At 33.1% G+C, this 27,741-nt stretch overlaps 4 protein-coding genes across 8 annotated transcripts in view; 1 reads left to right on the top strand and 3 right to left on the bottom strand.

Moving 5' to 3' along the window:
- LOC115235726 (GMP reductase 1-like) overlaps positions 1-2,111 on the bottom strand; it is a 5,874-nt gene extending 3,763 nt beyond the window's left edge. Inside the window, exon 1 of one of the 2 annotated variants that reach the window (XM_029807683.1) lies at positions 1,827-2,111. In XM_029807683.1, coding sequence (XP_029663543.1) covers positions 1,827-1,913 — 87 coding nt within the window. In that variant the 5' untranslated portion in view covers positions 1,914-2,111. Of the gene's footprint in view, positions 1-527; positions 822-1,826 lie in introns of those variants that run through there. The other variant, XM_029807676.1, reaches the window with a different exon arrangement.
- Positions 2,112-3,167: 1,056 nt separating this feature from the next.
- LOC115235717 (FK506-binding protein 59) lies at positions 3,168-6,470 on the bottom strand. The gene is made up of 6 exons (XM_029807666.1): positions 6,279-6,470; positions 5,714-6,050; positions 5,396-5,516; positions 5,054-5,301; positions 4,457-4,966; positions 3,168-4,136 (listed from the first exon to the last, which is right to left on the bottom strand). The coding sequence occupies exons 2-6, from the start codon at positions 6,047-6,049 to the stop codon at positions 3,969-3,971; spliced, it is 1,383 nt and encodes a 460-aa protein (XP_029663526.1). The 5' UTR covers position 6,050; positions 6,279-6,470; the 3' UTR covers positions 3,168-3,968.
- A 135-nt stretch (positions 6,471-6,605) lies between these two features.
- LOC115235661 (zinc finger Y-chromosomal protein-like) lies at positions 6,606-11,319 on the top strand. 2 transcript variants are annotated; one of them, XM_029807590.1, is made up of 5 exons: positions 6,606-7,258; positions 7,330-7,482; positions 7,566-7,661; positions 7,838-9,151; positions 9,227-11,319. In XM_029807590.1, the coding sequence occupies exons 1-5, from the start codon at positions 7,130-7,132 to the stop codon at positions 10,709-10,711; spliced, it is 3,177 nt and encodes a 1,058-aa protein (XP_029663450.1). In that variant the 5' UTR covers positions 6,606-7,129; the 3' UTR covers positions 10,712-11,319. The 2 variants fall into 2 exon arrangements, with proteins under 2 accessions (XP_029663450.1, XP_029663442.1); XM_029807582.1 differs by having other exon boundaries at positions 7,838-11,319.
- Positions 11,320-13,399: 2,080 nt separating this feature from the next.
- The window catches only part of LOC115235696 (protein kinase C and casein kinase substrate in neurons protein 1), a 27,809-nt gene continuing 13,467 nt past the window's right edge, over positions 13,400-27,741 (bottom strand). The window contains exons 2-10 of one of the 3 annotated variants that reach the window (XM_029807638.1): positions 23,174-23,565; positions 22,571-22,759; positions 21,835-21,855; positions 19,354-19,580; positions 18,915-19,035; positions 17,601-17,711; positions 15,564-15,727; positions 15,320-15,480; positions 13,400-15,085 (exon numbers count right to left, since the gene is read on the bottom strand). In XM_029807638.1, coding sequence (XP_029663498.1) covers positions 14,973-15,085; positions 15,320-15,480; positions 15,564-15,727; positions 17,601-17,711; positions 18,915-19,035; positions 19,354-19,580; positions 21,835-21,855; positions 22,571-22,759; positions 23,174-23,536 — 1,470 coding nt within the window. In that variant the 5' untranslated portion in view covers positions 23,537-23,565 and the 3' untranslated portion in view covers positions 13,400-14,972. The remainder of the gene's footprint in view (positions 15,086-15,319; positions 15,481-15,563; positions 15,728-17,600; positions 17,712-18,914; positions 19,036-19,353; positions 19,581-21,834; positions 21,856-22,570; positions 22,760-23,173; positions 23,566-27,741) is intronic. The other 2 variants (XM_029807654.1, XM_029807645.1) reach the window with 2 other exon arrangements.

Below are 27,741 nucleotides of genomic sequence, written 5' to 3'. Positions count from 1 at the left end.
TATAATATTGACCTTTTATGTATATATTAAATTGTGATTGTGGAAAATGTGATCATAAAAATATATATAAAAACAGGAATATATATATCAATTTTCTCATGTAAAAATGTGCAAGATACGAAATTTTTTATATCAATATAAAATTCTGATACAGTAAAATTTCTACTAACAGAAAGTGATATCATAATTAAAATTAAATTGAGGAAATTTTTACATATCGAAACAAATTTGAGAACTTTGATTGTGTAATGTAAATAATCGTTTTTTACAGGACACAAACGATAATAAAGGAAATTATAATTCTATATATACGCATCGATTTATTTAAATTATAAATTTAGATGAAAAGTCACAGAAGTGTTCTCAGATACACTTCGATGTATCTCGAGTTATCTCATAACAGATAACGCGCTTCTAATCGCTGAATTTTTTTCGTCTGACAAAGACGGATGTACGGATAAAGGCAGCAACGAACGGATGTGATTCTAATTTGCGCCAATTATAGCGCTATTTTTTACGACACTCACGTCAGATCTGCTTCTCAATGTGCTCCGTTTCGGGCGCAGCAGCACGTCCTTAAAGTCCAGTTTTATGTCATTTATTATGTTGGGCATTTCGGCGATCGCGAATATCTCCTATCTCTTTTAAAAGCTCAGTCTCTCTAGCAGACGACTCTGTTCTCTCGCGCTGTAGATCCAGTCAAACTTGCGAGGTCGTTCTTTCAACGTTCTTGCCTATACTGGATGGTAGATGGTACACCCAGACACATTCGGTATAGGATATAGGATATATACCTTATCTGACACGCTACTCGCAACGGAGAGAGGGCTATTTTTGTCTCTCTTTCTCTCTTCCTCCCTTCCTATTGAACCAGGACGGTGTTATCGGCGGGTGCTTTGGAGTATACATATACATTGCTTCATAAGGAATTATCTAGGACAATTATTTCTCGAGAACATTCTATCTTCAAAGTTTATGCGAAACCTATGTATATATAATTTTGTTAAAAAAAAAAGAAGACAATATTTTTTTCAGTTTTTTCAACTCGCTAAGAAATATATATTTTGCCAAGTGCTATAAATATACATATGTATAATGCACAATATTAAATAACATGTATAATATCAAGCATTTCCGGTGTTTTATAAAGGACGTTTTTTTCTCTCTTTCTTCTTCGTTTCTTATCGCATTTCTATCTCTATGCAAAAGTGCATCAACTCTGATTATCTGCGCGTTCGAATAAGATCTTATTCTAAGTTTTGGATAAATGCCAATCTCCCTCGGCATATTAGCAATCGACGCATTGCGGAAAATTTCAATTTTGTGATGGTTTGGACACTATCATAAAGATATTCCTGCATCGAATATGTATGCTGTGTGTTCTATTATTAATATAACAGATAACATATCAAATACATTTCTAGACATGACAACTGAAATAGTTTATTTTTTAAATCACTTAATTTTTTTTCAATTTACTTTAAATTGAAAAGAAATTATAAAGGATTGGATAAAATATTTTTACATTATAACAATTACAATCTTCAAACATATTTTATAACAATTTATTTTTATTTATGTAATACGTTGCTTAAAGATAAAATTGAAAAATTGAGTTTTTGTGCGCAATGTATTATCTTTTATTTCATATAACAGGTGTTCTCAGATACACTTCGATGTATCTCGAGTTATCTCATAACAGATAACGCGCTTCTAATCGCTGAATTTTTTTCGTCTGACAAAGACGGATGTACGGATAAAGGCAGCAACGAACGGATGTGATTCTAATTTGCGCCAATTATAGCGCTATTTTTTACGACACTCACGTCAGATCTGCTTCTCAATGTGCTCCGTTTCGGGCGCAGCAGCACGTCCTTAAAGTCCAGTTTTATGTCATTTATTATGTTGGGCATTTCGGCGATCGCGAATATCTCCTATCTCTTTTAAAAGCTCAGTCTCTCTAGCAGACGACTCTGTTCTCTCGCGCTGTAGATCCAGTCAAACTTGCGAGGTCGTTCTTTCAACGTTCTTGCCTATACTGGATGGTAGATGGTACACCCAGACACATTCGGTATAGGATATAGGATATATACCTTATCTGACACGCTACTCGCAACGGAGAGAGGGCTATTTTTGTCTCTCTTTCTCTCTTCCTCCCTTCCTATTGAACCAGGACGGTGTTATCGGCGGGTGCTTTGGAGTATACATATACATTGCTTCATAAGGAATTATCTAGGACAATTATTTCTCGAGAACATTCTATCTTCAAAGTTTATGCGAAACCTATGTATATATAATTTTGTTAAAAAAAAAAGAAGACAATATTTTTTTCAGTTTTTTCAACTCGCTAAGAAATATATATTTTGCCAAGTGCTATAAATATACATATGTATAATGCACAATATTAAATAACATGTATAATATCAAGCATTTCCGGTGTTTTATAAAGGACGTTTTTTTCTCTCTTTCTTCTTCGTTTCTTATCGCATTTCTATCTCTATGCAAAAGTGCATCAACTCTGATTATCTGCGCGTTCGAATAAGATCTTATTCTAAGTTTTGGATAAATGCCAATCTCCCTCGGCATATTAGCAATCGACGCATTGCGGAAAATTTCAATTTTGTGATGGTTTGGACACTATCATAAAGATATTCCTGCATCGAATATGTATGCTGTGTGTTCTATTATTAATATAACAGATAACATATCAAATACATTTCTAGACATGACAACTGAAATAGTTTATTTTTTAAATCACTTAATTTTTTTTCAATTTACTTTAAATTGAAAAGAAATTATAAAGGATTGGATAAAATATTTTTACATTATAACAATTACAATCTTCAAACATATTTTATAACAATTTATTTTTATTTATGTAATACGTTGCTTAAAGATAAAATTGAAAAATTGAGTTTTTGTGCGCAATGTATTATCTTTTATTTCATATAACAGAGACACTATAGAAAACGTGATATATCATATCGAATAAAAACTCATGCTTTTAATAAATTGATGCTGATTCATTCAGAAAGATTCTTAGTTTATAGATTAAAAATTATAGAAAGACACGGAAATTAGAAGAGATTGCAATAATAAGATAATGAAATAGGATGATGTTGAATTTTCGTCAAGTTGTGTGTCTTATATACTTGATTTTGTAATGCTTTTTTAATTCTATTAAATCGTACATGGTTTGTGAATTAGCATAGATAATATATGTATGAAAAAAATGTACATTGCTAATAAATTTTCATTTCTGCTTGTGATATGTGCATATAATCAGTGCTGAGTATATATATATATTTTTTTTTTTTATTAATATTGAATATCTTTTTCAACTTACACAAAATACATAATTCCATGCGCATTTTTATTCACTGGGACAGTTTGTATATCATTATATGAACATACTAAATTCATATTAATTTCTCTTCAGATGTTATTACAGTATACATAATGCTAATTAATATACTAAAGTAAGTTTAAAAACAATGGCATCATACAATGGAATGGCATATTTTGAAATACGATGATTTCATAATTGTTGTACACAATTCTGCACAATTTCTAAATGTGATAATATACAAATCGGAGTACAATAGACATGACATAATCATGTCTTGAAATTGTATTCTATTAATAAGATGGTTTTTCAAAGAAATGTTCTACTCTCTGCTCATTCTTTAAAAGGAAGAGAATGCGTTCTTAAAAAATGTTTACATATAATTCATGCACATAAATAAAAAGACATATAGTTCATGATCCATGTAGATTATACATGATAAAAAGAAAATTGTTTAAAAGTTTGGCAAAGTCTCAATATATATGTCAATGTGTAACACTTAAAACTTTTTTAAAAGATGGTGGTATTTAAAATAGACACCGAAAATAAATTTGATGAGATATCAGTTCGCTGGCAGTTACACGAGGCAGTGTAAAGAAAGAAAAAAAAAGGAGGCCATTGTTTACATGTTTTTGAATTCACCAGAACCATTAGCATTGAGCATAAGTATGTTAGGATTTTCCTTTTCAAAGGCAGTTGCGTCTCTACCTCCAGGTCTTTCTTCCTGTCCCCATTCTCCTAGAGTCCCATGCATCACATCTGGTTGTTCCTTCAGTTTTTGCTCCTCCTTCTGTGACATTACTCACAGTTTATGATCAAACACAAATACAAGTTTATTTTCAAGATTTATTGGCTTAAATTAATTAGCCTTTATATCATTCATGACATTTATAACAAATGCATTTTCTACAGTATATTGTTTGTCTTAAAATATTAAAACATGAATAGCCATCAATATCCAACTATTAAACATTGCAGAGGCGATTTTTATAGTTTTAAATAATTAAAAATAACAACTTCATGACCAGCAGCAATTGATATAAAATTCTGGTAGAAGAAAAGATCATGTCGATTAGAAGCGATTATTCATCATTATTGTTTTTCACAAACCTGTTTATCCTCTTGCGCAAACTTATCAAACATGTTCGCGTAAAGTTTCTTCTCTTTAGCTAATTGCTTCTTAATAAGATAATTACAAACTGAAATTTGTTTAGACGCCGCCGTATTTTTCGGCTGTACTTTTAGAACCTGCTGAAAATCTATGATAGCGTCTTCAGGTGATGCAAGTTTAAGATGTGCTTGTCCTCTTCTAAACAAGGCCTTTTCATTCTCAGGATCCAATTCTAAGGCTTTAGTACACTGTTCTTTTGCCAAAATGTTATCGTCGATTTTTAGATAACATAAAGCGAGATTTAAGTGAGTTGATAATGCCAGGTTATCCCTCTCTTTTACGAGATCATCTTCGAAATCTGATTTACTATCTAAATACTTGAAAACTTTCTGGTAAACTTTAATGGCTAAATTGATTTTATCAGATGTCAAATATTTCGTTCCTTTTTCTTTCTGTATCTTTGCTTGTTCTATCTTTTCTGCTGGCTTCATTGACCATATGCCTGTTTCCTATAACAAATGACATGCGATTAGTAGTTAAGAAAATTACAAAGTCACTAAAGAGATATTCTTATACTATTTAGAAATAACAATTACCTTTTCAAAGTTCTTTAACTCTACTTCATATTCCACATCCGCATTTGGCGGAATATTAAATTCAGAATTTCCTTTTTCCTTAAATGCATATTTACTTTTAATTAAAAGTCTAGATTTCTCTTCGCTTAAAAAACGTTGCAGCGCTATTTCTATACCCTCAACAACTCCCACAATTTCTCCTTCTCCGAGAGTAAATTCTACATCTCTCTCTTCGAACACTTGTCCATTATACTTTCCAACCAAATGTACTAAGAATATATAAAAATTATTACATAGAGATAAGAACATGTATATATATATATATATATAACAAATTTAAGCTTACTAAATTATGATACTAACTGTTCACTTGGGCACCATCTTCTGGATTAGCATAAGGCTTTCCAGCAACAATTTGGAATCTTTCAATGCTTTTATCCTTGTTTGGACTTAAATCTTCTCCATACCAATCAAATAGTTCAACCTAAAGAAATATATTAGAATTATAATGACTTATATAAAATTTTTATTAATTATTAATCATGTACTAGAATGTTTGACATATATACAGATGACAAATTCTCTTAACATAGATATATAAAGGATTTCTTAAAAACTGGCACTTTATTTTCAGTTATAATTTGGCAATAATTAACACAATTATTATTTATATATACTTACTTCAAATTTCAGGGTAGCATCAGGTGGGATTGATGGTGGGCTACCACTCTTGCCATAGGCATATTCGGGTGCACACGTCAGTATAGCAACTTCACCCTTTTTCATACTGGCTACGCCAATGTCCCATGCTTTAATAACGCTGCCACGTCCAAGATCAAATTTAAACGGTTTGTCCCTGTCTTTGCTGGAATCGAATTTTGTTCCATCCAACAAGGTACCAGTATAATGGACTTTTACTTTGCAACCGGTCGTAGGAGTTGCATCTCCTTCTCCTTCCTTGATAATTTCCTTCAATACACCCTTGTCCTTTGCAGGTGACAGATCTATCTCGGCCATTCTACAGATAAAAGGCAAAATTATTGAATGAAAGAAAAAGCCCCTTTTGTCTCCGCGGAATAAAATCGTAATAATTTTTATCCTCGAGTTCTCGGTCTCGACATCACAGAACTTTCTCGATGCGTAAAGCGCGCGAATGCAGGCAGGAAATGATTCCGCAGAAAAAGAGGAAATTACGCAAAGAAATTATGTATGTAAATATGTAAAATGCATCAACAAAAATACGTACGTTTTAGGAAATGAGAAACACGTTCGAGTACTTATATGTTATTCTGCCCAAAACGCGATTGCTTGCACGCGTGCCGATGGATTCGAGACTCGTTCTAGTTTTGTGTAATCGTGCTTCAAAGCACAAATCGATTTCAAGGAATTTGCTAGAAAATTCGTTTTCGCGGATACCGACAACCGATGTGTCACATTCGAGATATTTGGTATCTCATCATCATCATTCCCTAATATTGGCAGATACCAACGACCAGTAATGTCGGTAGATTCCGGCTCCGCATAACCGACAAAAACTTTTATTTTCGATTGCGGCGTCTTTGACGATCGAGTGAGAAGGTGAGAACCCATTCGACGGAGCTTAGCCAATAGGACGACCACTCTGTGCGTGCGGTATCGATGTGCATATGTATGTACATACGTACACCAATGCAGTATTAAGATAGAGCAGGATAGAGTTAGAATTTAGCGCCAACGAATTCACGCAACACGTATCGGGTGCGCCATATTTTGATTCCTTTGCGCGCTCTGTGGCGCTTTGTGCTTTGCCTGGCATTGTAATGGCGGATGCATCCCGCCGTCGCGAGTGAATCTGATCGTGAGAGAAGTGGAAAGTGAGTTTGAACGATACGGCATACTGCGTGGGACAACGCGATCGTCATTCGGAAGATTGTACCGTCGCGTCGATTTCAGCCTCGCCGTTGCATCGGCTCGGCTCGTGTCAAAATCACGTGGGTTCTTAAGGTTACTGATAGCGATGTGCAGGAACTCGTCGCGATTTAGTTCGCCACGTACTTTGGACCGCCGTTAAGATTCCTCTGAACATCCCGGATTATTTTGACCTTTTCTCGCGATACGATGTCGAGAAATCCGAACATGGCCGAGCGCTGTCGCATCTGCCTGGTTGATCACGGCTGCATGACCGATATTAACGAGGAGAATGTGGAATCCAAGCTTAAGGATCTAGCCAAATGCACCTGTATTGATGTAGGTTTTTTGACGTAGATATTTACTTCGATATTTCACCCGAATACTTATTCCGTCTTTCTTTAATGCAGGTCAAGCATGAAGAAAATTTACCCAGTGTCATATGCCATGTATGCTTGTATAAGCTGGATATGTGGAGCGAGTTTAAGGAACAATTTATACAGTCCAATAAGATTCTTTTGGAACAGTTGGAAATATCGGAAACATCTGATATTTCTAATCCTGTATGTAAATTTTTATATCTTTTTTTTATGCTACATTTCATTAGTTTAATATAATTATTATTCATTTTTCGTTTTTATCCTAGGTTAAGGATTCTCATAAGGACGAAAGATGTGTGACGGAAAATATGAAAAGGAAACGTTTGAATAGAAATGAAGATAGCATTTCTGATAATGATAAGGTGTTTTTACCTAAAATTTGCACAATTACTTAATTGTGTTTCATAATAATGTTATTTTTATATTACTCAATAATAAGCTATTATATAATATTTAGTTGAATGCTTGACAGAATTATTAAACTAATATATCTAAGAGTTATTTTGCCAAGCACAACCTGACTGTTTTTTTATTTCAGAAAAAATCCAAAGCAGATGCATCTTCATCAGAGCTCACAAATATTGATCGTGACACTGGCCAGATTATATTGGATGTAATAAACATATCAGATAATGAGGATAATGGACCAACTTTGTCCAAGGATTCCTCTTGCAAAGTGCTCGATGATCCTGATAATAGTAAGAAGGCTGCAGAAAATGGCAGCGGAGAACATATAGAAAGTAAAACAACTTCAGGACCAATGAGAACTAAATGGTTACCTGCGAGACGCGGCAGAAATATCGAACGAAGGAAGGCATCTACAAAGCGTTATATAGAGAGGAAAAAGGCGCTCGTGGCCGCGACAGGAGAGAATGTGTCTGATACAGATTCCATAGTTTCCGATGACGCGCAATTATCGCCTGTGCAAAAGGCACGAGCGAAAAATAACGCGGATAAGGAAGCGGAAAGGCAAAAGAGGATTGCAAAAGTGTTAAAAAATTTAGAAATGAATCTCACAGAAAAATATACTGTGATTCCTGACAAAGACACAGACTCTGACACGCGCAGAACGAGATTGAGTAATTTGCATTCGAGTACTTTGCAGCCAAATAAGAAAAATTCATTATTGAGCACAATTGATGAGAAAAACAGTGCCGAGAAAAATATATCCTCTTTAGAGAGTTCAATGGAACGAGAGAATTCTTCAGTTTCGTTAGCTGAAAATAATGTTACGGCAGACGTTAGCGTAAAAAAACCCGAATCACAAGTTGACGATGAAACGTTTACACCGTACACGTTGAAATCCGAGCTTGTGATCGGTGACGTTACATATGCCGTAACATCAACGTTGATTCTTGCGGATACAGAGAATTCGAATAATTTAACAAAGGATTCTAACATTGACGAAAGCAGTCGGGAAAAAAATACTGATATTATCGACGCGGTTCAGTTACGTAGAATAAATAATCCCGTGACGTCTGATGCAAATAGCAAGCCAGTTAACACCAAATCTGTCGAAAGGTGTTTAAATATCGAGGTAGAGGGTAATGAATTGTCGGTTTTGAAACGTGTACAAGTTGAATTGGCAGATTTTGTCCAAAAGGAAATGAGGCACAGAATATTCGGCACAAACGATAGCGTTGCGAAAACATTATTTCCCGAGAAATTGGACGATGTCAGTGCGATTTCTCGTAAAAAACTTGATGAGAAGTTGAAAGGTATAATAGAGAGAGCTATAAAGAAGAATATCGAGTCCTCAATCATTAAACATGCAGATGATACATGCGGATTCGCGAGGGTCTCGCCGGCGATTGCGAAGGCGGCTATGAGTTTACCCGAATATCAACCGAAGGTCGTACTTAAACGTTTAGATATATCAAAAGAGAGTAAGCTCTATAACATCAATAACCTTCACGTTTTGAAACAGGCCGCGCCAAGAGGGAGCAGTCATGGCGGATCCATCAGCTTAACTTCTCGTAAACGTCGAATTGTACCGCCGATAAAGTATAACGACTACAACACCTCTGCGTTGGATTCTGATTCCGACAAATCGGACGACGTGATCTCTCCCAAAGAAGCATCCAAAACTTCGACTGAGCACGCAATAATACATGGCAGTTCAGCGACGAAAAAATCACTGGGAACGAACAAGCAGATCGTTACTTCTGTCAAACGTATGGAAAATAGTTCGATGGTCAAAGTTTTGGATAATGGCGCTAAATGGGCGCCTCTCTTCGTCGAGCAAAATTTAACGAACGAACAGAAGGCTGATTACGAAGACACAATCAGGATAGAGGGTGCCATAACCGAAAATCATATATGCGGGGTATGCGCACTCACATTTAGCAGTCGAAAGGACGTAGAGGCGCATGTTCGTACTCACAAAACGATGCCAAGCGCTAGTGTCACACACGTCACAACGTTACAAAACGAGAATGCAGCAGCGACACCACCGCGACAAAATAAGCAGAAAATGATGCGTTGCAAGAGGTGTCATGAGATAGTCGAAGCCCGTTTCGTGAAGTCGCATGTCTGTAAAACAGCTACAGAGATTCACAAGTGTTATGTTTGCAATTCCATGTTCCGGACGGAGAAGCTTCTCGTGCGGCATTTGGAAAGTCACGATCAGTCGGAATTCAACATAGTAAACGCGATCGGGAACAAGAAATCCAGCACTATCGACGTGCCACAGAAAACGCAATCCACAACGCTGCAAGAGGATCAGAGAACTGAGACCGCGACAAAAGTGCAAAATGTGTTAACCGAGAAGAACGATCAATCTGATATCCAGTCCGACAAGATAACTAGTACAGGCGTAAAACTCGATAGCGGGGAAAATATCGGAGAAAGATCTAAGGAAACATATACCTGTTTCGTATGCGATAAAATATTCACGGACGAAGAAGTGTTGAAGGATCATTTGCAGAAACATTGCGATGATCTGAGCGAAGGAGAACAGAGCAACAGCAAAGAACAATATCAATGTGCTATCTGCGGCGATACTCTGGAATCAGATCAAGCATTAGAAGAGCACGTCGGTAAACACTTGTTTGATGACGAAGACGACAATCCCAATTTGATTAGCATAAATCAGGATAATAAGAGCAATAATGAAACAAAAGAAATGGAAATCTATTATTGCGGTCAATGCTCAGAATCATTCGATTCGGAGATGTCGTTGGAAATGCATATGCAGGAGCACGAAGAAGAAGTTGCGATAGCGGAATGGGAGAAGCAAGGAATGAGAGTCATCAATCAGTATCAGTGTATGCTTTGTGACGAACTGTTTGATACAGAAGAAGATCTGGCGGAACATTTGGACATACACAACGGAAATTCTCATGTATGTCAGTTATGTGACAAGCCGTTTCGCACGTTGGAGGACTTGCAAGAACACGTCGCAACCCATTGATGTATAGTTCTATAAATTTTGTCCCATGTATACAATAGGATACTCTAAAGAGAAAAAACTCTAGTGAGGGTATTCTAAAATATTTTTTGGACGATAAAAATCACAGCTGCTAAAATTGCAATTGTATATGTAATTATAGTTAAAACATTTATACAATTTACATAATTGTTATAAGATCTGCCAATAATGTACATGTAAATTGTGTTTTTTGCAAAAGTGCAGCCGTATATTTAATCAAAAAGTTTGGCAATTTTAATTTGTCATTATTTACATAATGATATCTAAGAACATTAAATAATTTATAAGTTACATGGAGTTTGTACATGTAATATCAATTTTATTATATCATTTTTTTTTGTAAAAGATAAATTCGATTAGATTGTTATGATTCAAATAAGATAAGAAATAATTACATTTATTTTATTATTTCAAAATATCTTATTAAAACATATTATTTTAAATAAAAGTACTATTATAGGACATAAGCTTTAGAATAGAAAATTCATATTTTAGAAAAAGAGAGAGGAAAAGAAGAGTGTATATATTATTATAAATTTTGGAAAAATTATATTCTATTCTAAAAAAAAAAGAGAGAGAGAGAGAGAACATAGTTTCTATATAATATATATTAGTCATAAAACACAATCTTATAAGAATAATGTATATAATTAAAATCTCTAATGTATATGTAATTAAAATTTATTGAAATTTATCATAGAGAGATGTAGGATAAAAATATAATTTTCTATAAAATATGATAACTTAAATAATTTACATTCTATATGATATATTTACATCAATAAGCATCATTAGTCATAAGAATATTTTATAAGAATAATTCTATGCTCATATAATCAATAAAGTAATGTACATATTTATCTTACATAAAAGGTATTTCCTTTATATTTTTTTTGTTTTTGTTCTTGTTTTTCTTTTTTTCTGTTAATTCATATATACTAGAAAATATTTTAGAATATACATCGGGAATTTTACATTTTCTCTCTTTTTTTTTATCTTGCTTTAATATAAAACACACACTATATATATTTTGAACATAAAGTTTCTAAAACTTATGCTAATAACACATTCTTTTTCTTTCTTTCTTCCTCTCCCTTTTATGGAATATTTATATTAGTTAAAAAATTTATATTTTATCAAAAATAAATATTACATATTTCCAATATATATTCTGAAATATGTATTTTGCAGTATATATAAATTAATAGAGAGAAGAAAAACACAAAAAGAAATTATTGTTAAGATAAATATTTGTATTACATATCATTATTCTCTTATAAAACTGTTTTTATGACTAATGCATGTGGATAGTAAATATGTCATATAGTTGTCTAAGTTATATTTTATGAAAAATTAATTTTATCGTATATTTCTGTCTATCATAAATATCAATACATTTTAATTCTATAATTCTATAAGATCTTCTTTTTCAAAACTTTTTCAAAAAATTATGAAGATTTATTTGGAACTGCGAGACCAATATCTTTAAATAATAAATTGGATAACTATTATTTCGAATTATGCACAGTCAATAGAAAATAGAGAATTATAAGTTTTTTTATTAAAAGATTAATAACATTTATTTTACTTTTGTGAGTGCTTCTGTTTATAATCAATTGGAGAAATAATTATTTCTTTAAAAAGATAATTCTGTAAAACATTTAATATATATAATATTCATACTGATAATGAAAAAAGCGTTGTATCTAATTTTTTAAAATAGATCACTTAAAGAGTGTAGTTCCAAAATAATAATATATTGTATATGAATTAAATATACTGTGTATACTTGATATCATATTAAAATTTTATTAAATACAATAGTATCAAATATATGATTTTAAATGGATATAAATAAATATGTTGCAATATAATTTGTTTGTGGAATATTGTGCTTCTTGAATTAATAAACTTGCTGTTTCATGTGAGGATTAACTGACATTTGATTCTGTCTGAATAACATTTATTTTTTGATTTCTCATCCTTTTCCTCTTTTTGCACACTTCGGATTTTTGGTAGGCATTGTACATCCATACTTATCTATAATCCAAATTGTATTATCATTAACACAATTTATGCACATAAAGTCACCGACCGAACTGCTTGCTCCGACTACATTTTTTCTTATATTCTCTTTTGTACTATTCAAGTCACATAATTCGCTTACATATGTGAATATGCCTGTGTTTTAAAAATAATTTATCCTGTAGAAGCTAATAAGAAAATAATAAAATTAATACCATTATAGTTATTAATGATAAACATGTATAAATCGGAAAAAGATAATGTTTCCTATAAAATATAAGTAATTTACATTAAGACATTCTAAGGATTTTCAAGTTTAATCTATAATTTGATATAAAAGCAGCTTTTATTTATATAATAATTTGATTTTAACGATTTATGTCAGCGCAATAGAACTTAAATGCTATTGTGAATTTAGTTATAAATAATTACATTTTTATTTGTAATAACAGGATGTGAGAGTAAGAGAGAGACGGATGGGAAGAGAGGGTATGAGAAAGATTGAAAGAAAGAGAGAGAGAATATGTATATGATTATAATAAAATAAATTTTTGTCATATATATATATATATATATAAATTTCATCTGTATGTATAATAATATATTATTTCTATGATAAATATAATGTGATAAATGGACAGAATATTTTGTATAAGTCATTTATTAAATATACATAAATTTTATACACAAGACAGGGTCTACTTAACAACTGTATAAAGTTGCGAACCCTTCACAAAGTAATTTAGAGGGGTAATAAATGAATGATTATAAAAAAATCAGACTGAATTGAAAAAGAAAAGATTTCACTATATTCTACGATATTTACATAAATATTGTGTACATAGACACAATGTATTCACAATGAATATTTAGTTTCTTCAATGTCTATTATAATAATCATAAATCAAATATCCCTCTGACTCTGCAGCTAACACATTAAATAACTCATTGTTAGAGAAACGTTTTACGAAAAAAATTGTGATTTTTGGAAGTAAATAAAGTGTTAGCTACATATTGGTTTTATATGATTTATGTAGAGTAACTTTCTGGAATTTTATGCATTTAGTTTCAGAAAAATTAATTTGATATTTTTTTGATACATGTATGGGGTATTTGATAGATATTATTACATTTATTAAATCAATAATGGTTAATATGAGACATTTCTATATACTTTTTAGTATACGATGTGTTACAGTTAATTCTCTGTGCGAAATATACAAGAGTGAATCATATTTTTTTAAATAATAATAAAATACCTAAGTTTTTCTCATGTAAACTTTTCTAATATTATCGGATTTATATAGAAACAAGTTATGTACACACAACATACTTTAGACGAAAATATTTTTCTGGATTCAACGTAACATTGATAATTTATTCATATATTTGTTTTGCCAAATTATTATATCTTAATTATAAAATATAATTAATAAAGAGAACAATTATAGTTTTCTGGGTCCCGCGAATACTCTTTTTTTTTTTACATACTGTATATTAATATTTATTTAAAGTAATGTCCTGTATATTTTATGTGTTCACATAAATATCGCAACGCTTTAAATTCGTTAAATGGTAATAATAACTTCACGTATTGCTATACTCTTATGTCTATTATGTACAATGACACCATTTAGATAGACATTAGATTTTAATAATATTTTTTTAATAACAATAAATTAAATAGAACTCTTGTCGCATCAGCCAAAAAATTATGAGTAGCAACGAGCCGTAAAATGATTGTACAATATTCCAATATCTAAACTTGCTATACGCGCCGTACGCGTGTAATCCATGTTTATCCATTGAAATTAACTAATAAAGGATTTTGATTCTAACTTAGCTATCTAAAAACAAATTTAAAGAGTGAGGAGCTATCTTTTTGCATAAGAAGCTATTCATTTAAATTAATTTCGCTATAATTGCCTCTGTTGCGGAGGATAGATCTCGAAACAGAATCACTTCTCACTATACAATTCGTAAATGCAGACAATTTAGGTTCAAGTTTTGGACTTTAAAATGTTGTAACTCGTTTTTTTCATTCTATATTCATTCATCATTCGTCTCTCTTCTAACGCGCCGCGAAATTGTCGTTCCACAAATTACAATTCGCGCAGACAACAGCGGAGAGAAACGAAACGCAATTTTTGTTCTTCGCGCAAAGGTTACATATTTAAGTAACTAACGAACTTGTGGATTTGGCTTTATATTAGTTAATCTATTGCGACACCAAGTCTACATAGTTCGCCGGATAAAGACCCACTTTACCGTCCTTTCTTCCTTTACACCATCCTTGTTCATCTTCGTCTTCTAGCTTTTCGAATACATCTCCTGAGAAAGATTGTGAAAATTCGATTTATATATAATATAACATAATATAATATTATATATATAATTATCGGTTGCTTTTTAAACTATATTAACCGCGAGAAATAACGAGACAATCGTATCTCTGTTTTTCGCTCTAGATATAGAAAATGATGTCATATCAGTTGATTATGTATATAAATAAAGTTAAATCGAATGACTCCGAAATTTTGCGAAAGACACGATTTATGTAGGTACCTTGCTTAAAACTAAGTTCGTCCGCCTCGGCTCCTTCGTAGTCGTATAGTGCTCGCACGGGAACCCCTGGTTCCCCATTGTCGACCAGTGGTTCACCACCGTCCTCGTCCCATTCCTCCTCTTCGAATGGATTTGACTCTTGCTTGGCGTTAGTACCGTTACTGCAATCATCGTACATTTCACACGCGGTTCTTACTGGTTACTAGATAAAGAGCTCTGTACGAGCCATTTTCAACAAACTTACGTAATAGTCGCAGTCCTATTGACATTATCGCTCTCGTTGTTCTTCTCTGAAGGCTGTTTGCTCGAACTTATTGTGTCGGTTTTGCTATCTCCGTGATTGTTGTCCGCTGATATTACACGGCCGGTGGACTTCGATTTTGATTTGTTGTTGACCGGTGGAAATTCCTGTTTGAAATGTGTGGAAATATATTAGATACGTCTCGACAAAATCCGCATAGTGCGTAACCGCGATATAGATGCATGAATTTCTCTCGACAAAAATGCTATGCGTGCAACCAAATGTTTCATATGATTTGAGAGCCGTTCGCTGCGAATATTTAATCAGCATGCCAACGATGCATGTGCGATTTTGTTAAAGCCCTCGTTATTTCACTATGTCTATCTTCTCAATAATCTTGCATATATCAAAGAAAAATTGACTGATTCAATATCCTATGTTCTCTCGTAGTAAGCACTGTTCACTTGACGATGTAAGAAATTTAGATATTTTTATAGAGAAGATAGACTATCATCGTACATCTGTATTTTCATTACAATTTATAAGTTTAAAAAGTGCATATTTACAAAGCACGATAAGGTTTGAGATTGTGTGTGTTTTTTTTTTTTTAGATGAATTCTAACAATTAACATGACAAAAACTCTATAGACAGATTATATGAATTATGAGTAGTTGAAGTAATGTTATTTTGATTCTTAGTCACAGATATATCATTATCGAAGAAAGAAACATTTTAAATGAGATATCATTAAACAATATAATTCAGCTCTGATGACTATATACAAAATTTTATATTGTATCATGCAAGAGAAATTAACATAGAATGACCTATAACCATCGCATTTTCTTTGGAACTTTCTTCTTTCTTTGGTAAATATTTTATTAAATATCTATATAAGTTTGTAATCTCCATTAAACACCCATTTCGATCATTATATGTTAAATTAAAATACTATTAGAGTATAATTTACGCATATTTGAGAAATTTGTGGCTGAAAGAAAATACGACAATCTTGGTACAATCTGATTTATAATTCTTCTATTCATGAACTTAATTCCATATTATATTTCCGTTGTTTAATCCATATATAATACGACACTTTCATAGTAATATAATATTTTTAAGCATGTGGAACATGCAGATGTGTCGCACGTGATTTTTAACAATCGGTTGCAGGCATATGACTTATTGTTAAGCTCGATGTGATTTATATTTATTGTAATAATATAATTATCCATACCGTATACCATGAACAGGATAATAAGCATCTTGAAACGAGTCAATTCACAAACTTTCGAGGATTGCAAAATTTTTTTATCGAAATAAATCTAGTCAAGAGAACGATTACTAAAGTATAATGTTTTCATCTACTTTTGTTATAATGATGACACAATTCTCTTATCATATCTTATAAAATATATCATTCAAAAGAAAAGAATTGTTTGCTTAGATTCGGCTACTTTATACAGGAGCAGATTTATCTGTATAATCTTTCTTCTCGTCTAATAATACGGTACAAATATCATTAATTTGTATTGCAAAAAGATATGTATGTTCAGAAAATAATTTAAAAACATAATCTCCTCTTGAACGATGTGTAATTTTGCAATATTTTATGACTTATATTTCCTGCCTTTGTCGCATTGTATATTGCCTCAATAGTTTGTAAATTCGTTCCTCTTATATCTGCCACCCAGGGGAGGAGGCTGTCCATGTTCACCTTTAGGCAGAGATCCGTGCGATTACGTGCGAGCGCAAGCGCGGAGCGGATTTACGGTTAATTCGGTTAAGCCGGCTAAGAGCTAGAAGCTGAGAAAGGAAACCCATCTTGGATGACCTCGCGACCAGCTGCGACATCCGCATTAAAAGCTATCGCGTGCTTGCCTAACCGGTGATGACCTCTCGATCGTCCCAACATGGCCGATCGAGACGAATCATAGTCGGGGTAGGCTGGACCGGGTTTTGGATGTATTCAACAATTATAAAATGAGATTGCAGGCGGCGCGTGCCATGTGTGTAACGTATAAACAAAACTTTACATGCAGATCCTCGCCGACCGGGCGTTGATTGATGAGTGTGATGGAGCCTGCCGGGAGCGCCTCCTTCGACTTCGAGCCCTTCGTGATCTCGCGGAACTCCTCTGTGTAGTCCTGCATAATAGCAATGTCCCAAAACAATCACATGCATGCATTCCGGAAAATTGTCGTGGGTTTCTCCTCTCTCTCTCTCTCTACCTCTTTTTTTCCCCTTTTTTAAATATTAAAAATATATTGTATGATATTTTATATCATTGTATGGGAATTCTCGATATTACTTAGTTTAAAGTATTTTCGGATTAAAAAAAAGTCGAGGCGAGAGAGGTGACAATGTGGGGTTGGGCGTTATTCTGGCAACGAGTTTAACCATTGACACAGTGCGCGCTGACGGGAGACAAAGGCACATATAACATCATTTAAACAAAAGATGTAATTGATTACAATAACAAAACACATCTTTTTGGAGGGCATAAGGTTTTTTTATATAAGTTAATTAAACTGAAAAATGTTGATAAGAAAGATCGGCAATACTTATAATCCGTGATCAGTATAAAATGACGATTGATGAGCTCGCGTTATCTACAACGATTGTACAAATTTTCTATAAATTGATAAGCTATTAATCTTTCTTAAGAGAATGTTGCGCTCCCAAATGATATAGTAAGATAAATATAAGATTATGAGTAGAAGCTTGAAAATTCAAGAAGACAAAATATTATCGTAAGCGGAGTATCTTCTCGGAAGCGCGATTGTACAAAAGCGTAATCTTTATTTAATGTTATACGATACAATTTGACGACACAACAAGTTATGAGGGAGTTAAAAACACTGATTAAGAGTATGTTCGTTCGTCTCCCTTCAAGTGCGTAAGATCTTATTCGTTATTTTAGCGCAAATAGGATATCATTCTCACTATATATATTATACATTATAAAAAAATCAGTATTTTACTTATTATTATTTTAAAGTGGAAAATTTATTTCTCTCTTAATAAAACTTTATTTCCTCTAAAAATACCGATATATTTATATTCCATATTAAATATTTCAAACATTTAACGGCAAACATTATTATTATTGTATTCTTTGTTGGACCAAGTGTGCCAGAAATAAAAGAATATACGGCAAGGCGCACATAACGATCAAAGAGTAACGGTAAAATTATTGTAAAATAAAGGGAAGAGCTATAGAGTAATATTCAATCCACGCTACAGCTATATGTTGTCTAACAATAGATCTTCAACCACGAGCAGGGCTTTTTCATGCGACAGTATAGAGTTTTTGTAGTGCATAGAGAGACAAGCATAAGCGAACTTACCTCGAACTGCGGCCAATTCATAGCCATATTTACACCATGATTATTAGACCACCATTTGAGATCTTTCTCGTGGTCGGCGTTATTTATCGTATGATAAAATTCCTCGTATATCTGTGGAAGCCTGAAAATCATAATATACAACCCATAAAATAATAACGATAATGTGATACGCGAAGGTTTCTCATATTCATTAAATGTGGCAGAAACTGAAAGATAGCGATTTCAATTTTGCCAGTTTTATTATTTAATTTAAATTATTGTAAACTGAATTGATTAAATAATGACACTGAGAGCCAGTAATCAATATTGATTATGATAGACGATCGTATCACATTTATAACATATAATTGATTTAATAGAAAAAATATATTCTTGATTTTTTTTTTAATTTACGCGTTTATCATGCCGTATAATTGTGCAATAATAGAAAAAGTCTTACACTGGATCCTGCGATATGTTCAGACATTTGTGAATGCCGAAGAGGACGTCTTTGAAAAATTGTAGTCGCTGCGCCTCCATTTCCTGGCATTTCTCAAACACTTGCGTCATGTCTTCCATGTACTTTGGATTGTATTGATTGATTTCTTGAAGCGCCGCCTCGTATTTCTCCTTCGCCTTCTGCACTTCCTCTTTCGTTTTTTGCACTCTGTCCTGCATTTTCTTTACCTGTCAAAAGAGACGAGGAAAATATTTAGAAATCTTACAGAAAGCATTCTTCTTTAATGTTGGCTTAAAGGTAAAGACTTTGGTTGGCATCACGAGATATAGTCTGATAGTTTGAAGCTTTTAAAGCAGCTTTAAACTTTATGATGGTAAAAGTTTATAAAAGTACGCTCCGTATATATATTAAAACTAAACCTTTTTCATTTTTCACGCAATTTGCATTTAATCTCCAATATAATGATTATCACGCGACATTTTAAACTGATTATTTTGTTAGTTTACAAAGTTCAAAATTTACAAATGTTAATTAAAAAGATAATTTTTAATAAATAATCCCAATTCTTTACCTTCAAATTTATCTAGCCCATCGCCAAAAAGCTACGAAAGGTACTTTTTTTGCGATATTAAGCATGAATGCCACATTAAGGAAGGAGACAAGAGATATATATGTATATATAACGATTTTTTAAAAAATGTGCAAATATATATATATGTATATTCTGTCTATTTACTACATTAAACTACGTATTTTTTAATCTATTTATAAGTGTTTGCCTCGTCATGCAACTACATATAAATAATGTATAAACTAATAGCCGTTCTCAATCACAATAATTATCTAATATATATGTATTCTAAAGAAATTTTCATATTAATACTGAAATGCATCGTTACATTTCTCAGACAATTTAAAAATGTTTATTTCTTGTCAAAATACAATATAAAAATTGAATATTTTACGTACAAACTTTTGACATAAAAAGAGTTTTCTTTTTTTAAAGTTTCGGATTTTTATTAAGACTAGGAAATAATAGCAAAATTTATATAAATTTTATGGATTTTAAAATATTTTTACATCACAGTAATTTTACATAATTAGATAATTACAGCACTTAATAATTACTTTCCGACCACGTGAAGTCGCTGTACAGTGAAGACACAAGATCGAGAGTTGTCTTGGATAAAATTTACGTCGTTATTCGATTTTACAAAAAAAAACATCGTACGCGCACGATCATTATATGTGCCGCGAGCGCTCTAAGAATTTAGTGCATAGAGATTTTATGTATACCGACTCATGAATTATCCATATTTCATGCACGTGCACGGTGTTTCTCATGTTTATACCAGTTTTGAGTTAACCAAATTACGGTAATACACGTTGAAGTGTGTACTCTTGTAATTACGAGTAACGCTTAATCAATCGGCGGTGCAAATTATATCAGTCATATTCCTCTATATACGTAGCAGTCCTCTAAATATATACGCTGAATAATTATTTTAAGCAATAATAGTATATCTAACGTGAGCGAGCAAAGCATGCTACATTTAAATTTAAGAGATAGATCAACATTATAAAAATTGAGATAAGAGATGTAAAAAATGAAAAAAAAAAAAGAAAGCATGTAAAGGTGACATAAAAGGATATATGTTGATTGCATTCTAATTTCGATTCATTCGACTGATCAATTCGAGCAGATACTTCTCGTGCGTTAATCGAAAAGGCTTAAATCAGAGGTTTGCTTACCAGCAGAGCCTTCTGTAATAAGAGAAAGAGGGGAAAGACACATAAGTCAAGTAACATGCTACATGCAACATCATATACATACAAACTGAACGTCGCCTATTTTATTATTCCTAAGGATTTTTGGTACTCTGAGCCTCCATGCATCACATCCACAATCTGTCATCTAAAAACGTCGTTAGCCGTCTTTCAGAGATGTCTATCTCCGATATCGAGATCATTATTGCCGACTATGCGTGCGCGTGAGTTTGGCGGGTTTTTTTTTTATATTTTATATGCTTTTTAGAATTAAATAGAAATTTATGAAAACGCGAAATTTTATAGAAATTGTTTCTTCTTTTTCTAAACTTACATCAATCCTTGCTCCCTAATAATATTTTAAACAATTAAAAAATAATAAAACTGAGAAATACAAAAAGCTGCAATGTAATCTTTCTTTTGCGTTGCAAGTTTGTTTCGTTATTTAGGTTTGGTTCCTATAATTACTACCGTGCAAGAAATGAAATAAAACGTCTATATTGGTTCGTACAGTGACTATTACAAAGTATCCTTTCCGTACCGAATGAGAGATGTTGGGCAAGAAACACAAACTGAGAACTCTGCGCGCAGAAGCGAACGAATCGGATATCGTTAGCTCACTGCGAAACGTTCGAGAGAAGCAAGAATGGAAGAAGAGAAAGAGAGAATAGCGCATGCAAGAATTCTTAGAAACATACAAGGTGTAAAACGTACGTTTTCAGAGCCTCGGGCCATCTGTAAATAATACTCGCTAAAGAACAACTGTATCTACCGTACGTAGAACCGCGTGTAATACGCGTGATCGAGATGCCAAGAGACTAACGTGAACATATGATGTTAAAAGTATACATTGTGCACATCTATATAATTCGATTGTCTCATTGTTTTGAAAAGGATACTGTTAAGAATGCGAAAAAGTGTATTGCCGTGAGATTATCTTAATTCGTGGATGTTAAACAATGTAAAATACGCATTGCTGTTGATTGAATAATAAATATACGCAGTATGTATGTATATGTTTGCGCTCACGAATTGGAATATTCGTATAACAACGTTTAACTTGTCACCATTATAATTACCGTTTTAAATATTATCACATTTTTATTTATATCCCTTCGAGAACTCTTATCTAATTAAACAATATATTTAAATAACATATTTAATAAAATATCGAGAAATTTTACGGTTTCCACCAGAATTTTAGGAGTTGTAAGTAATTATTTTATTAAAAGCAAATTCGCGCAATCTTGCCGTATCATATTTGTAACGTGAATTAATTTTAATTCGTCGGTCTTTTAAAAGCGAACGTGATGACGGAGCGACTTCTATTATAGTAGTACATGGTACTACTGGTTGCGCCGCGATCGTTAATAAAACGTTACGAGTGACAAGTGATGTAATATGTGTGCGCGAGATATGCGGGATATACAATGGATTGTGACATGCTCACCTGATCCGGCGAGAGAGAACTGTCCGCCGAGGCGTTCCTCTCCATGTTCGCCGCGGTACGCTCGGTCTTGCAGCTGTTGTGATACTCCGACTTTGCCTTCTCGACCTTCTGTAGGAGTTTCGCCCATGGCTTTTGCGCCTTCTTGAACGCATCTTCCATTTCCTTGCGCTCCTTCAGGGTCATCATCGACTGCAATCATAGAACCAAGCCCGTGCAACATCAGTTAATATTACTATTGCGTGCAAGTACTATTATGAAAATTGGTATAAGAGGAATCACTGAGAATAGTAGACATCAAATTTTCCATCCATAAAAGTGATTATATTGGACAAAAAGAATGTAACAAAAGTAAATTTTTGTAATATAATCTAAAAATAAATTTTAATTATATACGTCAAAAAATGCATGAATGTAAAATGCAAAAATGTCAAATATTTTGAGAGTTGGAGTTGATATTATTTGTTGCATCAATTACTATTTTATCATTTAAATAAATGTCACCGTTCGAAAAAATTTTTAGGAGAGAGATAGAAATCTTGTACACGACTTCAAATTTTTATATCTGAAGGGAATAGTAGATGTAATTGATGTAATTGTTCGTACCTTGTGGTACGTGTCTTTCTGCCACGTTTTGACTTGCTGGACGATGTCATTGCAGAGGTTCTCTTTCACCCTGAGATGAAGATCGCAAAGTCTGTCGGATTCTACCAGGACACCCTTCCATGCCGCCTCGGTCGTACCATATTCGGGTCCTTTTTCGATCTTGTCGTTCCAATTCTTGGACCAATTCTTGAGTGCCTTGGCGTAGCTCTTTTCAATCTCCGCCCTTTCCTGGACCAACGCTATCAAACTGTCGCAGAGCTTATGACCGTCCTCGATCCTTCTCGTCGTTCGCTTGTAGTTGCCCGGCTCCCAGAAGGAGTCTGACGTTGCTATCAGCATGTTGTCGTCGCTGTGATGTGACATCTTAGCCTAAGTCGAGAAATTCTTTTCACCTGAAAATGAAAGGAGAATAAACGGTCAGAGAGACAGCAATAAAAAAAAAGAAATTTTATTGCTCTTCGTATAGCACAGAATTTTATATCCGTATTGAGATTTTTAGACTCTCTCCTCTCTCTTTTATACTAATAGTTTTCAAATTCGTAGAAATAAATGTTCTTTTCGGTAAATTATGGTCATTACTCTTCTGTGTACAAGCGTTAAACCGACAAATCTATTCTGTAGGGCTTATTTGATAAATAAAAAACAAACTCTTTAAAAAATTCAGCATATAGTATTTGAGCATTTGTGACTTGCCTGATTACTTATTTAAGCAATATCTCTCAAATCAAGGAAACATACAAATTCGTTACAAATATATACGAGTATATATGTATACTGCTTTAAATAGATTTAAATTTCAATCCACTTAATGTCAGTTTTTATACAGCAATTAGGTGACATCGTAATGTTTTTAAGATAATAATATTAATTACATTATTAATATACGAAGATATTTTAAGACAACTAATTTATCTCCATGATTTCTTCACTATATATTTCTTGTTATATATTTCTGTATCGTTGCATATAGTAACTTATTTTCCTCAATCTGTTTTATATGCTAAGAAATTGCAGACTCTTCGGTTTCTCGACGAAGGAATTTACGAGCTGCAACAGACATGGTAGTCGTCCCTATGCAGGAATGTTGAATATTTGCTAGAGCGGGTATGGCAGAGTTATTGGATTATGTCTCGATTTGGATCATCGATTGGCCCAATTTGCGAAGCCATCACAAATCTGCGCGGCGAGACATGTATGTGCTGACACATCGCGATACGAGTATGCATAATACTTTCGAATTCCTTCCTTAAAAATAACTTTAGAACGCTTCGGTCTCGCACGCGGGCGAATGGTTCTATATAAATTTTTTTATATCAATAAAATATGTGTTTATTATATTGACATATTTATTTTCCACAGTATCTAATTATTTTAGTATCTTATTCTCAATTAAAAATGGGATAAAATTAAAATAATAAAATAGAGTTTTAAGATAAAATAATATATAATATTAAAAAAGATTAAGATAAGTCCCAAATTTTTCCATTTCTCGGACAACGACCGTCTCGTTGAATAAAACTCGTATCGAGAGAGAATTGCTCTCGTCGAATACCTCAATACTCTTAAAGCGCGATTTTATTGCAAGATGGCACGCAACAGCCGAGAGAATGAAAATCGTGTCTGTGCGATGCTGCGCGTGCGGCGATTCTCGATTGGGTCAAACGGACTAACAATTAGATATTAGATGCGATAGTTCGTCAAGACTAGTCGCGTCTGTACGCATTCGTATGCAAATGCAATGCATCTAATCTGCATTCTCCGACTCTAGTCATCAACCGTTGCGGAATTGCTTGATGGAGTTTTACAGCCAACAATATTGGCACCGCTTGTTACATCCTGACAGTATGAATTACAAAGGAAAACAGTTTCGGTTCACAGAAAAACGGTTGGAAAAACGTATAAAAATCTGATCAGTGTTATATATTGTCGCAAGTTCTTTATATTCCATGTATTTATATATAACTTTTTAATTTGGTAAATTAAATTTATAATTTACTTCCCATCCTTTGTAAGTTTTATACAATATTTTTGTTTTTCAAATCTCAACTTTTATATGAATTATATAATTTATAAAAAGACATTGAACTGTCAAAAAATAATGTTAATATAGGATACAAGAAATGTAAATCTCTACTAATTGTAAATAAACAGATATGGCAATCAAGATTCTTATTCTCAAACACCTCCTTGAGTTAAAACTCACAAATGTGTTAAACTGTCTTCTTTGGAAAACGCAAGAACAATATCACTTATGGGATCACATGTAAATGAATGCAAAAGGAAACAAATAGCGGCGTTTAATAATGAGATAATAGTCGTTCGTGGATACGGAAGTATTCGTGGATTGTACATCAAGAAACGTCCTTGCTACCCAAAGTCTTCGGTGAAAGTCGATGAGAATGATATCTAGGGACGCAAGATCCGTTGTTCCGTGGATTATGAGATACGTTTTTGTAGAGAGAAGAAAAAAAAAGATTAAAACCCGTTGTGTTTTCTCGGTTCTTGAGCTCATCCTGTTGTACTTGGTGAGAGAATACAGAAACAAACTAGAGTATCGATCGTTGAATAAATCAAGAATCAACCAATCAACTGTTATTTCGAATTGGATCGTACAATAAATATTAATCTTAAAAAAAAAGTTAATTGCATAAGAGGACCACAAAATCCGATGAATAAGCTCGCTATTTTTTAATCAATAATTAAATTCCTGTTTGTTACAAATATTGAAATCAACTTCGATACAATTTGTATCCATTAATTTCATTCGAAATCGCAAGTTTATTTATTTGTTTAACTAATTTTTGTGGTTAATTAAATATTGCTTGTTACTTGGCTAAATACATTAATTTACTGGACTAGATAATATAAATTGTCATTTCTCTTGAAATTACCTTTTCTAGAGTGCTTTGATTTAATGAATATATACAAGGAAATTTACGGAGAATTATGCGCATTGCACAAGAAATAATAGACTAGGGTGTTAGCGGTCGTCCGGACTAATTTGCATAGGTTTTAATGCAAACGCTTGTGAGAATAATATATTCTTCAATTGCCCCGGAATACATATACATATACATAATTACATACATAGACTTGCATTTCTGTTTCTCAGATCTACAAATTGTATCTTAAATACTATGAATCTTTATGAGTATTTTCAAGTATTACCAGAATAAACAAAAAAATTACATGTTCTTTTAAATTTATATCAAATCAAATGTTTCTTATGCAAAAATCAGATGTTAATAATCCTAAATAAAGTAAGATTATATACATATATATGCAATGTATTTTAATTTGAGATATTTTCATATATTAATTAATATAGTAGAGTTCATACAAATAATGTGTAAGCTACACGATTGGAGTGCTATAGAAAGAGAGAGAGAGAGAAAGAGAAAAAGAGATCATATAAAGATGACGAAGGAGAGTAAAGAGGCGTGGGCCGAGGAATGCTGTCAGGCCGGCCTACGGGATTGATCGACCAGCTCGAAAGATCGAGGCGGGAAGGTCGCATCAAGGCCTTGGAGCGGACGTCGATTTTCGGCATTGTCTCGGACAGCTGAAACGAGGAGAGCTGTTGCTTTACAGCTCTCTCGCGTACGAAATAGCTCTGCGTGAGCCTTTCCTCCGCGAGCCCTTTCTTTCGCTCCGATTACGAATGGGCACGGTCGCTCTGGATCGTGGAATGTTGCTCTACGAGTTAGATCAAGCAATCTGGAAGGCGCCATGAGCGTGAACGATTAGTCGATTACGCTCTTTTTTTTCGTGTAAAACTGCAGGATTTACCAGCGCATTGTGAGAGACCGACGAGGGTATCGCGTGTGCCGGCGTGAGACACGATTGATGAGCTCCTTGATTCATGTAACGATCTTCTAATATCGACTAGAAGACATGCGTGAAGATACGCATTAGAAGATTGGAGTTGTTGTATTTAAAGAGATTAAAAAATACATGATGTAATTGAAGATCGGAGTGAAGAGATACGTTAATGCAGTGTAATTTCAGTGTATCAAAAATTATATACAAAAATTAGACTAAATATGTTGCATTTAATTCGATTAAATTACGCGCCTGTTAACAAGTCATCAATATCGATATTAATTAATTATAATGTGAACAATTCTGAAATATTCATACATACATAATTTTTGCTAAATATTGTATTATAGAATGATCTTCAATTTTTGAAAAAATATGCTGAATTGTGTGCGCGATATTGTGATAACATGTGCGCAGTAGATATTTCAAAAGCATGCTAGTGTTGGAAAATGCGTATGCAGATACCATAAAACAAACTGCTTATATTTTTGTAAATAACAAGATCGTGCCACGGTAGCCATTTATATTTTAAAGGAGTGTTTGTATATATCCGACCCAACTGGCAATTTATTGTTTGATAGTGATCACAACGTTTCGACCATATGGTTTTGGTCCTTATCAAGTGAACTGCGTTATAGTTAGAGTTGAAAGAGAAAAAGTCGCTATGTCATAATGACACTGTGTCAACCTCTCTGTTTAAGATACTGAGAAAGACATTTATATTTTATTTTTGTAAATCTCTCTTT

This window comes from Formica exsecta, unplaced genomic scaffold (assembly GCF_003651465.1).
Source record: "Formica exsecta isolate Colony F162 unplaced genomic scaffold, ASM365146v1 scaffold11, whole genome shotgun sequence".
NCBI lineage: Eukaryota > Metazoa > Arthropoda > Insecta > Hymenoptera > Formicidae > Formica > Formica exsecta.
Note: the sequence above shows the minus strand (reverse complement) of the source record. Positions and strands in the feature narration are given on the sequence as shown.